General features: G+C 44.1%; 2 protein-coding genes and 1 long non-coding RNA gene across 3 annotated transcripts in view; 1 reads left to right on the forward strand and 2 right to left on the reverse strand.

Moving 5' to 3' along the window:
• The window catches only part of iws1 (interacts with SUPT6H, CTD assembly factor 1), a 13,837-nt gene extending 5,815 nt beyond the window's left edge, over nt 1-8,022 (forward strand). Inside the window, 8 exon segments of the mRNA XM_076082797.1 lie at nt 232-361; nt 437-554; nt 657-768; nt 1,698-1,745; nt 1,913-1,993; nt 3,483-3,539; nt 3,742-3,853; nt 6,160-8,022. Coding sequence (XP_075938912.1) covers nt 232-361; nt 437-554; nt 657-768; nt 1,698-1,745; nt 1,913-1,993; nt 3,483-3,539; nt 3,742-3,853; nt 6,160-6,288 — 787 coding nt within the window. The 3' untranslated portion in view covers nt 6,289-8,022.
• On the reverse strand, nt 7,626-9,812 carry LOC142939591 (uncharacterized). The gene is made up of 2 exons (XR_012950119.1): nt 9,502-9,812; nt 7,626-9,182 (listed from the first exon to the last, which is right to left on the reverse strand). It is a non-coding gene; the product is annotated as an uncharacterized LOC142939591 (long non-coding RNA).
• A 3,746-nt stretch (nt 9,813-13,558) lies between these two features.
• The window catches only part of ostn (osteocrin), a 3,138-nt gene continuing 1,696 nt past the window's right edge, over nt 13,559-15,000 (reverse strand). Inside the window, exons 2-3 of the mRNA XM_076082775.1 lie at nt 14,093-14,316; nt 13,559-13,744 (exon numbers count right to left, since the gene is read on the reverse strand). Coding sequence (XP_075938890.1) covers nt 13,660-13,744; nt 14,093-14,316 — 309 coding nt within the window. The 3' untranslated portion in view covers nt 13,559-13,659. The remainder of the gene's footprint in view (nt 13,745-14,092; nt 14,317-15,000) is intronic.

Genomic DNA, 15,000 nt, shown 5'->3' on the forward strand with positions numbered 1-15,000 from the left:
CACATTTTCAAACATTTATTTCTATTTAGTAAAACATTTGGATAATATTTGGACATTTCTCACTTATATATTCTGCATAATTTACTATTAATTATTCTTTTTATTTTTTTTACTTTTTAGTATTTTTCAGACATTTCTTACATATTTGTTTATTGTTATCGTGTGATCCAAACATCTCCAAGAATTCCAGTTGTAATATGAGAATGTATTGTGGTGGCGTTTTCCCCTCAGACAGGACTTGAAGGAGACGTTCATTGACAGCGGGGTGATGTCGGCCATTAAAGAGTGGATCAGCCCTCTGCCGGACAAATCTCTGCCGGCTCTCAGAATCAGAGAGGAGCTGCTGAGGATCCTACATGAAGTGAGTACACAAGAAGTTTATTTGTATTCATTGTTCGAGACGTCGGGGTTTCACCGTGTTGCTTCCTTCCTCCAGCTGCCCAGCGTGAGTCAGGAGACTCTGAAGCACAGCGGCATCGGACGCTCCGTCATGTTCCTGTACAAACATCCCAAAGAGTCTCGGTCCAACAAAGACCTCGCCCTGAAGCTCATCAGTGAGGACCTCTGTCTCTGTAGAATCCCCACAGAGAGACACGATTCAGAGTGATCTCTTTAATGATGATGATGATGATGATGATGATGATGTGTGTCTGTAGACGAGTGGTCGAGGCCCATCTTCGGACTCACGTCGAACTACAAAGGGATGACGAGAGAAGAGCGCCAGCAGAGAGATCTGGACCAGCAGATGCCTCAGAGACAACGACTGAGGTACCACCTCCTCCTGATCACCGCCTCCTGATCACCTCCTCCTCATAACCTCCTCTTGATCACCTCCTGATAACCTCCTCCTCATAACCTCCTCCTGATCACCTCCTCCTGATAACCTCCTCCTCATAACCTCCTCCCGACAAACCAGCCAGTACTCATGTTCACTGAGCAGAGCCTGAAGGCATCATAATGTAACTGAAGTGAACCTCCGTTGGTTAGCCGTTAGCGGTGCTGCTAACGTTACTAGCTCTCCTGTTGGTTAGCCGTTAGCGGTGCTGCTAACGTTACTAGCTCTCCTCCTGTTGGTTAGCCGTTAGCGGTGCTGCTAACGTTACTAGCTCTCCTCCTGTTGGTTAGCCGTTAGCGGTGCTGCTAACGTTACTAGCTCTCCTCCTGCTGGTTTAAACACTGATTGGTTGTTTACAATAAAACATGATCAGAGACTAGAAACACATGTTCTACTGAGTCAGTAAAACTTTATTTACACTGTGATGGTTAACGTTAAAACTTTATTTACAGTGTGATGGTTAACGATAAAACTTTATTTAAATTGTGATGGTTAACGATAAAACTTTATTTACACTCTGATGGTTAACGTTAAAATGTGAGGAGGGTCAGCTCTATGGCAGCACATTACTAACAGTGATGGATGTGCTGAGTAACTAATATTTACACCAAAAGACTGAATAATCCTCGTAGACTTGGGTCTAGATCCTGATGAGTCCATGAGGACATGATGTCGCTGCTCAGGTCTCTCATATTTTCATTTTCTCATCATCACACGTAGTCTCTTTCCTTCTTCCTGTTTGTTTCTTTTGAGCTCCACCTTCAGTGTTTCTCTTTCATTCCATTTCATCCTTCCATTTCATCTCTCCTCCTCTTCCTCTTCCTCACCACCCCCCCCCCCCCCCCCCCCCCCCTCCTCTCAGTCAGTCTCCGAAGGTGGAGGAACCCGACGTCTTCTCTCCACCAATCAGGTTCAGTCACACAGTTGCACAGCATGGTTGCACAGTGAGTCCTGCCTGTAGACGGTTCAGGTTAAAGTGAACACACGCAGTCAGACTGGATGAAGTCTATTCTTTAACGTTTGACTCCTTGATTCCTTCCTAACTCCTCTCCTCTGTCTCCTCCCTCCTGCCTGAAGCTTGAGAAGTGTTTTTATCTTGACGCTCGTCTCCGTGTTGTCGCTCCTGCACACACTTTATACTTCTACTACATCTCAGAGGTGAATGTTGTACTACTTACTACATTTATCTTAAGTAGCTTCAGTTACTTTTTACAGATTCAAATTAATAGAACATATAAATAAAAGATGATGTGTTATTATTATAGATTAATACTACCAGCAGTGTATAAAGTCTTTAAAATGAGCTGCAACATTAAAGAACACATGAATGCATCAATAACATATAACACATCATATTCTGCATAATGAGTACTTTTACTTCTGGTACTTCAGATACTAACATTTTGAATGCAGGCTTTTTATTTGTATCTTGAGTATTTCTGCTCTGTGGTATGAAAACCTCTGAGTACGTCTTCCTCCACTGTGTGAACCTCGACACAATCCTGAGAGCCTTCATCGGTCTTTATCCACAGTGAGGGTCAGAGGATCGTCAAGGCCCTCAAAGTAAAGTCTGACTAACTGCTGTGAGGTGGAGGATGCTAATAATAGCATTAGTAATAGCATTAGCACTAGTAACAGCACTAATTATAGCATTAGTTATAGCACTAGTTATATCATTAGTTATAGCACTAGTTATATCATTAGTAATAGCACTAGTAACAGCACTAGTAATAGCACTAGTAACAGCACTAGTAACAGCACTAGTAACAGCACTAGTAACAGCATTAGTAACAGCATTAGTAACAGCACTAGTAACAGCATTAGTAACAGCACTAGTAACAGCACTAGTAATAGCACTAGTAACAGCACTAGTAACAGCACTAGTAACAGCACTAGTAACAGCACTAGTAACAGCACTAGTAACAGCACTAGTAACAGCATTAGTAACAGCACTAGTAACAGCATTAGTAACAGCACTAGTAACAGCACTAGTAACAGCACTAGTAACAGCACTAGTAACAGCACTAGTAACAGCATTAGTAACAGCACTAGTAACAGCATTAGTAACAGCACTAGTAACAGCACTAGTAACAGCATTAGTAACAGCACTAGTAACAGCATTAGTAACAGCACTAGTAACAGCACTAGTAACAGCACTAGTAACAGCACTAGTAACAGCACTAGTAACAGCACTAGTAACAGCACTAGTAACAGCATTAGTAACAGCACTAGTAACAGCACTAGTAACAGCACTAGTAACAGCACTAGTAACAGCACTAGTAACAGCACTAGTAACAGCACTAGTAACAGCACTAGTAACAGCACTAGTAACAGCACTAGTAACAGCACTAGTAACAGCACTAGTAACAGCACTAGTAACAGCATTAGTAACAGCACTAGTAACAGCACTAGTAACAGCACTAGTAACAGCACTAGTAACAGCACTAGTAACAGCACTAGTAACAGCACTAGTAACAGCACTAGTAACAGCACTAGTAACAGCACTAGTAACAGCATGGAGACTCAGCAGACTGTGGACTCACTGCTGAGTTCATGAACCGTGTTCTGTGTCCCGTCACTGTTTAACCCATCATGATATAAACCACAGTGTCTCTCTCTTCCCGTCTGTCTGTCTGTCTGTCTGTAGCTCGGGGGGTCAGACGCCTCGGAGAGATCTGGAGAAGCAGCTGACTGGAGAGGAAAAGTAAGTTGATCTTCAGATTGACAGAAGCTGTGTTTGGATCCAGTTCTTCTCTGACGACACTGAAGAGTTCAGCATTGTTCTAACTGATAGTAACTAATAGTCCTCCTCCTCTTTCTCTTCCTCCTCCTCATCTCCCTTCTCTCTCTCTCTCTCTCTCTCTCCTCCTCATCTCTCCTCCTCCTCATCTCTCTCTCCTCCTCAGAGCCCTGAGACCCGGTGACCCTGGTTTCTGTGCCCGTGCTCGTGTACCGATGCCGTCCAACAAAGACTACGTAGTTCGACCCAAATGGAATGTAGAGATGGAGTCCAGCAGGGTGAGTCACACGAGGGTTTATTCTCCAGACTTTAAGGAAAGGAAATGATGAGGAGCATCCAGGTGGGAACGTGTGAAACGAGAGAACGTTTATTATAAATGTATAAATGTTTAGGAGTGATTCATCTCTGAGTTAAAAGTTGTTCTTTTCATTTTCTGTTACACGTGACACTTTATGTATTGAATGCACATTTCATATTTGGTAATAAGTCCATATTTCTGTAGTAATACTGTTGTACCACAGAGTACTACATGTACTTTGTGTAGCCTGACATCTAGCTTGCAATGAAAAGGAAGTTAAAGGAGAGAATCTGGTCAAACTTTCCTTCTGGAGGTCTAGTCCTGAACACAGGAAGTGAGGTAATGAGCTGAGCTGTGATTGGTCCTCTGTAGAGCGGCTATAAGAAAGGCCTCAGCCAGATGGAGAAGCTCAAGCGACGCATCGCTGAGCAGAAGAAATCGGGCCGCCCACAGGGAGCCATGAAGATCAGCATAGAGGGGAACAGAATGCCCCTGTAGTCCCTGCTGCTGGCCTGTAGGGGGGGCAGTAAGTCCTTCTGCATGGCGTGTGGTGATGGTTAGACTACTGTGAGGGTTTCCCTCCGGAGAAGACGCTCCGCTCTTAGATAAAAGACGGAGAGGAGCGTCTGTCTGTGGGGAACCGTCTGTCAGAGGACTAACTCACCTGTGACCTCTGACATCTGACTCACCTGTGACCAGTGGGACTCACACACACACTGATCTCACTGCTCTTTGTGTTGGCCCGCCTCCTTCCACACACACATGTTTACATGATGTACTTCTACATACTCTGTGCGTCGCTGAGCAGAGAGAACGGCTCCATCTCCCCGTCAGAGAGGTAAAGGGCTGAAGATATGATAAACCAAGCGTTCACTTCAACTGATATTGATCCTTTTACATATCTAAAATATGCTCCATCTACTGTAGTAATACACAGAGTATGTAGAAGTACCTCATACAACTACACTTCATAACATCAGTACTGTCCCTTTAAACCTGAACCCTGTAGTCTCTGTTCATCCAGTGACGCCTGTTTGACTTCTAATGTGAACGACAGCGACAACGTCTTTATATGTTCCTACTTACTGTTTTACTACCAGTTTACATCTCTATATACATACATTACTACATCCTAGTTTAAATTAGTTTATTCAATTTGCAAATCCTTTATACCACAAATATATATTTGGTTTAATTTATATTCGATTTTCACGACCAACTTCTCCTCTGTAGTTGTGCACGTGATGATAAACGGCTTAAAAACGTATATTTACCATCTATATCTATCATGTCCATCAGTATCGCACACACACACACACACCTCGTTCACACACTTGCTGGTGGGTTGAGGTTGATGCTTTTGGGAAGCTTGGTGATGCAACATCTAACTAACATTAACGCTTCCTCTGCATGAGCCGGAGAAGAGAAGAGTGATGAAAAGTGATGAAACATCCACAAAACACACTCTGCTTGTGTTACAAACAGCAAAACAAGTGATGTAACATAGAAGATTTATGAGATTTTGTGTTTACACCAAATGTGGAAGCGAATCCTCGCCTCGCGTTAACTCGCACATAGGATAGATACCAACGCTGCTTATTCCCACCATTAACCTATATGGTGGAAATAAGCACTTCAGCTGCTTTGTTCCTGTATTCTGAAGTCCCAGATGTTAAAAAGACAAACGCCATCGTGTTCAATAACATCATCCAGAGATGCACACAAGCAATAAATATCAAAACCAATAAATATTCACTGTCTCTAGCGTCGGCTGCTTTACGACAGCATTATGACCCAAAGAAAAACGGCTTTAGATGAGGGTTATTTGCAGTCAATGGATGAAAAAGATGCAGAAATAACGACATGATGCAGATTTATAAAACGTCTCTTCACGCTTCGCTTGTTGTTTTTCGGACAGACCCGACAAACAACTTTTTAAAAAGCTTGTTTTCTGAATGGAGTTTGGCTAGCTCAGTGCTAGGCTAAGCTAACACTGTAGCAGCTCCGTCAACACTCAAATCTACGTCATCTAGACGTAAATACGCCAGCGACGTTATCGGATTAAAGACATTTTAGTCCCTTTTCGTGACAAATTGCAAATTAAATTATTATTTTTTACAATATCAAATGACGCTTGTTTTGCGTCTTTGTGTTTGGTGTGAACGCACAGCTAAGTGTTTCATCACTGTTTATTGTTGTCTTTTGAAGGCAGAGCTGGTTAAACACTTAAAGGACCTCTGAACCCGTTAGCATCGTGCTAACACGTGATGTTTCTGTTTGTTTCAGCACGGTCCGATGAAGAAGGGAATGACCCGCGTCGACAAACAGTTGCGTAGATTCGCAGACATCCGCCGCCTGACGAAGCCGGGTCACGCTGTTAAAATCAGCGTGGAAGGAAACCGGATGCCTCTCTGATTTTAACCCTTAATAGGATTTATTCACCTTTTCTTTTTCTTTTTTTCTTTTTGAATGTGTTGTTTCCTGAACAATCCAACTGTCCCCCCCCCCCTCCTCAGGTCCAGCTCTGCCTTAATAAAGGCCCGAGGTCAAATCACTCCGACTTAAAGGGACAGTGTGTAGGATTTAGTGCCATCTGAAACCCCCCCCCCCCCCACTCACCCCTGTCGGAAAACTACGTGGCTTTCAGGTAACGCAAAAATACCAAAGAGTCTCTAGGCTGTTTGGTTTGTCCGTTCCGGGCTACCGTAGGAACTTGACGGACTCCCCATGTAGCTATGAACGGCTCATTCTAAGCTAATGAAAACACGACGACTCCTCTTGTGTTCAGGCGATTATACACTAATTAGAACCAGTTGTGAATATTATTTTACATTTCTGCCAATAAATCCCACTAAATCCTAAACACTGGTCCTTTAACTCAACAGTCTTTGGTCAAACAAATTCGAATCTACTGCAAAATGATGCTATTATATTAGCAGTTAGCTTCTTTATCTTTAGCTCCAAACCAACTGGATCCACAATGTTAACTAATATTAGTGCTACATTAGCTTACGTCTAAGTAAATTAAAGTTAGCAGTCAGCTTTATCTCCAAGTCCGTGTTATTAGCTACTGTTAGCGTTAGCCAACTAAGATAACTGATGTTGGCTATATTCATTTTATCTCCCAACATTAGCTTATATTAGCAGTTAGCTACATTAGCTTTAGCTGTAATCTAACTGGAGCCATACTGTTAGCACTATGTTAGCTCACCCTTCAGCAGTCTATAGCAGTCAGCGTTATCTTCAAGTCTGTAATGCTGAAGCTAATGTAGCTAAATTCATAATTTTAGCTAATGTTAGCAATATGCTACATTAGCATTACTTTCAAACCAGCTGCATCCTGTTAGCTAATCAGTCACTTCTCTGTGGAGGTAATTCTAATGTTAGCCATCACCGCCATTAGCTTTAGCTCAAAAACAAACTGGATCCTTAATGTTGACTAATGTCGGCACTTTATTTGCTTTACCTGCGAGCTAACTGAGTTAGCAGCTACATTAACTTTATCTCTGAGAGTAAAGTAACTGTTCATCTGGAACAATGTCAAATTTAAAAGCATCATATCAGCTGATTTATGAAATTTAATTAAGCTCTCACTGCACTGGCAGCTGTTTTCACTTGTTGTAAAACTTTAAAAACTAATAAATTACAGACTGAATTTATAGGATTAAGTGATACAAGTACAACTGAGAATCCTCCGAAAATATGTCCTTTTAGTATGAAAGACGTTTTGCTTGTAGTTAACATGAATTGAAAGTGACCACAGCTGCTGTGACATCAAATAGATCAAATAGAATGTCTAATAACAGTAGTGAGGTAATGCCGACACTGGAGTTCCTTGTTTTGACCCCGTTGGTTTAGAGACAAAGAGTTGAGATTTAAGAATAATTATGTTGACATTTTGTAGTTGTGTTTTTTTGACCAAAGTACCGCCACGTTACAAGTTTTTCAAAACTTTCTAATTTTAGATTGGAGATCAAAATGTTTCTGAATGTGAAGGCGTTTGTGTTTGGTCCATTTTGTCCCCTCTCTGCTCCCGTAGCGGCTGTACAGACGGATGTAAACTGGTGATTCTGTTGATCCAGATCAGACCTCGGTGTCTGTTCTGGATCACGTGATACTTTTTCTTAATAAAGACTCGACAGAAACTCACCTCTGCTGGAGATTGACAGGTCTCTACGTCACTCCTCCTCAGTCCAGATATGCTCACTTCCTGTACACTGGTTGCAAAAAACAAGATGGCGATGGTGAAAATGCCGACTTTAAACTTCAGAAAATGTCAACAAACACGTATTACTACTTTACAGTTCAAATATTTAACATTTATTCCAACATGAAAAAAACCAGTAAATAACACTTTGATAAACACGTCAGGACATCTTATTATAGTCTCAGTATAATATAATAATATATATATATCATATATATAGTTTTATCATTTAAGAGAAACAATAATCATATTCTGGGTTATTTAATAATGACGTCACAATCTGAATTTCAAAACGTACAGACGCAAATAATTCATCAATAAGACGATCGCATTCCTCCGGTAGAAATGGATCCTGAGCTTATAAACAGAACACAGGACAGTTTAACAGACTACAGAGAGAAACACCTCTACAGTGGTGATTAATCAATTCTGCCCCAAGCTGAATCTATTTGAGGACGCTGATTGGCTAAATTGTATGTCACACATTTATATCTTTAACCAGCAATTGGCTAAACTGCTTCATAGTCCCGCCTCTTTTGGGCAGTTTCTCCAGCGCCCCAGAGCTGCTGAGACGTGCACGCGCGGAGAGGACGTGCAGGAAAAGCATATATTTACCGCAGATATCATATTTTACACATATTACTGGGTGATTCCATATTTCAAAGACACAAATATTGACAATTTGTATAGTTTATTATTATTATTTATTTTATTTGTTGTGGCTCAAGGGGGGCGGCGCCCTAGCGCCCTCTATTGACCAGCCGCCACTGAATGAACTCATATGTCAAACGTTTAACAAACATAATCTGATATCTGACTTTAAGACTCTTAATAAATCCAGTGTGAGTTGAGCTCATTATATAAATACATTCATTAATAAATCACAGACTGGTTCAGCAGATCATATTCCTTTATTAAGCACAGGTCACGTGGAGGCAGCAAGAAGCATTTCAAACAGGATCCGGACTCAAAGTGAAGCTCTCGCTGATGACGTCTGCACAGCAGCAGGGTCGTCCTGGCCCTTTGTACGTCACGTCTACAGGTTCATGTCGTAAAGTGCTGACGCAGCACTGTATGGACCTCAACCAGCTGCTTTTAAAGGCTGCGGACAGGAAGTTGTTATTCACGATGTTTTTAAAGGGTTATTCTGGTGAATTTGACATGTTTTAACTCGTTAAATTGATATTTGACTGTTTGAGTTTCTGAAAGCAGAATCAGACGTCATAAAGTCCCGACATGTTCTTCTTCTTCTGTGGTTTATTTAGTCAGTAGCTTGTTGTAACATACACATATTACGATGTCAAGAGATCAAACCAGTCAGTTTGTAATCTCAAAGATTCATTTATTTGTATTTTTCTTCTATACAATGTACGACTTTAATCTCGGAACATTCTGTCATTTATGAATTATTATATTTTTACCGTCGTACACCTGAGATACGAGACGTGTCCATCTTTACGTGTTACAGATGTTGTTGCTTTTCCACTTTGGACAGAGCCATGCTAGCTGTTTGCCCCTGCTTTCAGTCAGTATGCTAAGCTAGGCTAACCACTTCCGGTTTACAGTTTTCAGAGTTAGTAGTACTTCCTGTGTGAACCAGCTTTCTTGTTTTCCAGAGATTTAAACATGTTTGTAAACTAACAGATTGGGCTTTAACAATGAAAACACTTCTTATTAAAGTTCTTCTTCTGCGTAAATGAGCGGAGCGGGTTGGACCAGGTCTCGTGTCCCGTTGCCGTGGAGACGTCTGTCAGTGCGTCGTCCGGGATGATGCATTCAGGGGACACCGGTCGATCACGACGGGTCGGCTGTGAGTCAGTTTGTCTTGAAATGGGCTTAATGTTCAGTGAGAGCATTAATACCTCAGTGTAGAAAGAATCTGTCACAAGTTCTGCATTCTAAATTGTACTTCAGTAAAAGTACAAAGTACTGGCATCAACGTGCAGATTAGTTTCAGAATAATATATTTTCTAATTTAAACTCAAGTTAAGTACAAGTACCACAAAGGTTTACTTAAATACATTACTTGAATAATGTATTATTACATTTAAAATCAAAACGTGCTGAGATAAATGATCAATGATCCTGAACTTTGTCATCTCATCAAGTTAAACTTTGAGCTCAGTGGAGGATTTTATCACTAAAATCTGAGTTATTTCCTTTAAGACATAAACATGAAATCATTTGGTCCTGACTTTCTCAGACCTTCCCAAGCAGCACCTGAATGCACCATCGTTAAACATTCATCGCTGTGTAGGGGGGGGGGGGGGGGGGGGTGGTGTCCAGGTGACGTGAGGTGGATGATTGACAGGTGGTGGGCGTGGTGGTTGGTGATTGGCTGTTTCATGCATCTGTGGTGATTCCTCTGCAGAGAGAGAGAGAGAGAGACAGAGAGAGAGACAGAGACAGAGAGTGAGTGAGAGAGTGTGAGAGAGAGAGTGAGTGAGAGTGTGAGAGAGAGAGTGACAGAGAGAGAGAGCGTGACAGAGAGAGAGAGAGTGACAGAGAGAGAGAGAGTGACAGAGAGAGAGAGTGACAGAGAGAGTGAGAGAGAGAGACAGAGAGTGAGAGAGACAGAGAGTGAGAGAGAGAGTGAGAGACAGAGAGAGAGAGTGACAGAAAGAGAGAGAGAGAGAGAGAGAGTGACAGAAAGAGAGAGAGAGAGAGTCAGAGAGAGAGAGTGAGTGAGAGAGAGAGTGACAGAGAGAGAGAGTGAGAGACAGAGAGAGAGAGTGAGAGAGAGAGACAGAGAGTGACAGAGAGAGAGAGAGTGAGAGACAGAGAGTGAGAGAGACAGAGAGTGAGAGAGAGAGTGACAGAGAGAGAGTGAGAGTGAGTGAGAGACAGAGAGATAGAGAGTCAGAGAGAGAGAGAGAGTGACAGAAAGAGAGAGAGAGTCAGAGAGAGAGAGTGAGTTAGAGAGAGAGTGACAGAGAGAGAGAGTGAGAGACAGAGAGAGAGAGAGAGAGAGAGTCAGAGAGAGACAGAGAGAGTGAGTGAGTGAGAGAGAGAGAGAGTGAGAGAGAGAGAGAGACAGAGTGAGTGAAACAGATTTTGATTTTTAGAAAACCTTTATTTTATTGAAAACAATATGAACAAACAAAACATCGTTGCCGTGGCAATGGATTAGAAGAAACTCTTCAAAACAAAACAAAACAAAAAACAATCAAAATAGTTTCTTTTCATGATATTTTCAAGGAGCGTGGAGTTCATTCAGCTCTGGAATTAATCCTAGATCTGGAAATCGATCTGCAGAGCCAGGAGCTCAGGATGCTCCTGCTCTGCCGGTTGAATCCTCAGAGGGTCACAGCATGCTGCTGAGACCTGGAGTCTTCAGAGGGGCACAGCATGCTGCTGAGACCTGGAGTCTTCAGAGGGGCACAGCATGCTGCTGAGACCTGGAGTCTTCAGAGGGGCACAGCATGCTGCTGAGACCTGGAGTCTTCAGAGGGGCACAGCATGCTGCTGAGACCTGGAGTCTTCAGAGGGGCACAGCATGCTGCTGAGACCTGGAGTCTTCAGAGGGGCACAGCATGCTGCTGAGACCTGGACTCCTCAGAGGGGCACAGCATGCTGCTGAGACCTGGAGTCTTCAGAGGGGCACAGCATGCTGCTGAGACCTGGAGTCTTCAGAGGGGCACAGCATGCTGCTGAGACCTGGAGTCTTCAGAGGGGCACAGCATGCTGCTGAGACCTGGAGTCTTCAGAGGGGCACAGCATGCTGCTGAGACCTGGAGTCCTCAGAGGGGCACAGCATGCTGCTGAGACCTGGACTCCTCAGAGGGGCACAGCATGCTGCTGAGACCTGGAGTCTTCAGAGGGGCACAGCATGCTGCTGAGACCTGGAGTCGTGCCGTCCTGGATGCCCATCCTGGCTCCGTTCACCAGCGGTTCATGAAACAGCCGGTGTAGTGAGCACGTGGGCTCCGGTCTCTTTACTTGGCTCCATCATTGTTCATCTCTTTCCTTATTGTCTGCACAATTTTCTTCAGTCTGAAGCCTTCCTGCTTCGTGAGACCTCCTCTGTCTTTACTGCTCATGTGCGATCTGGCCGAGCTGGAGAGCTTCTCTTTATCAGAGAGGTAGTCCTCCACTTTGGCTCCTCTTACGTTCTTGCTTCTCTGCAGATAGTCCTTTATCTCCTCCACGCTGTAGCCTTCAGAGTTCTTACAGCTGCCAGCCTTGTGTTCAGAGAGCTCACTTTCAGCAGCAGCGTCTTCCTCCAGACTGGACTCAGACTCAGCTGCTCCTCTACTTCCTGTCGTTGCCACTTTTTTTGGCCTGTGTGCTTCCGCTGTCTCCTCTCTGTTTCCTCTTCAGCTGAGGGGCTTTGAGCTGCTCCTCGTCTTCCTCCATGTCTACCTCACTACCTGACTCCACCTGTCCTCCAGTTCTCTCCCTCACCTCCTGTACCCCACTTGTCCCCTCCTCCCTCACCACCTGTTATCCACTTGTCCCGTCCTCCCTCACCTCCTGAGCCCCACCCGTCTCCTCCACCCTCGCCTCCTGAGCCCCACCCGTCTCCTCCACCCTCGCCTCCTGTGCTCCACTTGTTCCCTCCTGTCCGTCCTGCTTGTCCCCTCTGCCCTCCTCAGTACCTTTCTGGTTCTGGTCTTTATGAGAACCGTGTTCCCCAGGACAAGCTCTGCTCAGATGTCCTTCTTTCCCACAACTGTAACATTTAAAATCATTAGTCTTTGCAAAGAGGACGTAGTCAAAGTCGTCTGCAGTGATTTTGAAACTGAGGTTGACCACTCTGCTCCTGTCATTCGGGATCACGAGGACATGTCTCCTGTGAGACACCACGTGCTTTAACAGCGGGGACTTAAAACCAGGAGACATTCTCCTAACCGGAGACACCACCTTCCCATGTTTGGACAGCTCTCTTACTATTGCCTCATTAGTGATGAACGGAGGAACATTAGACACGTGACTTTTACTGCCGGTGAGCTGAGAGGGTAAGCGGGTAGGAAGTGTTCACCCACCTCGACCCCGCACTCCAACACCACTTCCGCAGCTTCTACGCTGTCTAGAAAGATGTCCGCAGCGCTGTTCATCCGCGCTGCGGACTTCACGTGGCTGTGGCCGACAAGCTCCCCCACTGCCAGGCTGATTCCTCCACTGAACACCCGAACAGCGGCGGGATCCTCACCCCGTGCTTCCTGGTTAACTCGGTCAGGCTCATGGTGGCGTTTAGCACGCCGACTGATCGGCTGCAAACCCCCACAAACAAAGACCCTAAAACCCCCTAATTGTGCACACAAACCCCGTGAACCCTTCACACTACACTACACTACCATACCCAACATTACCCAGTGAAGAAAAAGATCGAAAAATCGCTATTTTAACGCTCTCAAACACGCTCCGCCAACTCCGCACTCCTTCCACTCAGACAGAGAGAGAGAGAGAGAGAGAGAGAGAGAGAGAGAGAGTGAGAGACAGAGAGAGACCGGGAGAGGGACAGAGAGGCGTTCAGGGACCATTTCAGTGTTTTTTAAGGACTGTGAGTGGACTGCAGTACCTGTCCAGAGGAGGGCGCTGTGGAGGCGGGGCGGGCTGTCACAGAGAGGGGGCGTGGCCTATCCTCGACCGTTTGGTAGACGACTCATTCCGATCCGGTCGATTGGAGGATTGACTCGTCGCCGTGGCAACTCCACAACCTTGCTGCAAACACAGGAAGAAGGGTTTGATGTTTTTACGACTGTTGTTGTTGTTTGTAGTTATTGTTGTTGTTGTTGTTATTGTTGTTGTTGTTGTTTATACGCTGAACCGGTTAGAACTCTAAGTGACAATGAGCTCAATGAGGTGAAGGGCCTCACATATTGAACTGATGCTCTGTAACCAGGTAATGAAACGGGTCGAGTCACTGCGTTGGGCTGGAGGGGTGAAGTCAGTCGTTAGGAACCAAAGGTTCTCAGAGATAGAACGTGTGATCCATAGAAACAAGAGGAACCCCACGGTCCTAAAGTTCATCCGGTTCGTTACCTTGAATATAGAGACACAGCTTCATACCTTTGCTTGGCTCCTCCCTGTTTGGTCTCCATGGAGCTAACCGACAGGCGGTCCAGCTGGTTGGTGCCGGAGAAACTCCTCTTCCTCTTCGGCTCCATCACATCGTTCTCCATCCTCACCAGGTCGTCCAACCGGAGCAGCTTCGTCGTCAGCTCCTCCCCCGCCTTAACTCCTCCAGGACGAGACCGGAGACCGAAGGCCCTCGAGGCGGGCCGGACTACACGCTGGAACACAAGCACAGGATGGGATAAGGATATGAACAAAACGTCTCCTCTGGAAACTTCTCATCTTAACTTTAGTAAATATGAATGATTCCTTAAAGTAAGAATGCACCAGAATGTGTTGATTATATTCTGTATTGTTTATCTAAACTAATAATTTTAGTTATTAAATGATGCGGTGCAGTAAATGTAGAATATGAACCTCTTTCTGAAGTGCAGTAATCAAATGTACTTAGTTACTTTCCAGCATTGGTGTAGAAACTGATTCTATATACTACATAATATATGAGGTATTTTATATAATATAATATTTATATATATCAGCTTGTATATGTGATGGAAAAATGGACTGATTTGATTTATTACACGTTATATTATAAAACATATAATTTCTGTAAAACTAATGGTGGAATGTAACGAAGTACATTTACTCAAATACTGTACTTAAGTACGTTTTAACATATCTGTACTTTATTTAAAGTTACTACGAGGAACTTTAACTTAGTGTTGGTTCTGTCGCCCCCTGTGGACTAAAGTGGTAGTGTCTCTGAGCACCAGAGTCCCTTTAGAAAACCTCTCATGTTACTGCAGCAGGTCTGACAGTCTGCCCCTCTCAGTCCTGGTTCTGGTTCTCCCGTGCCTCCCTTCCCTCCAGCGGGTCCAGCAATACATCCTGGGTCCACGGTG

This window comes from Anarhichas minor, unplaced genomic scaffold, assembly GCF_050575085.1.
Source record: "Anarhichas minor isolate MPS153535 unplaced genomic scaffold, ASM5057508v1 ptg000102l, whole genome shotgun sequence".
NCBI lineage: Eukaryota > Metazoa > Chordata > Actinopteri > Perciformes > Anarhichadidae > Anarhichas > Anarhichas minor.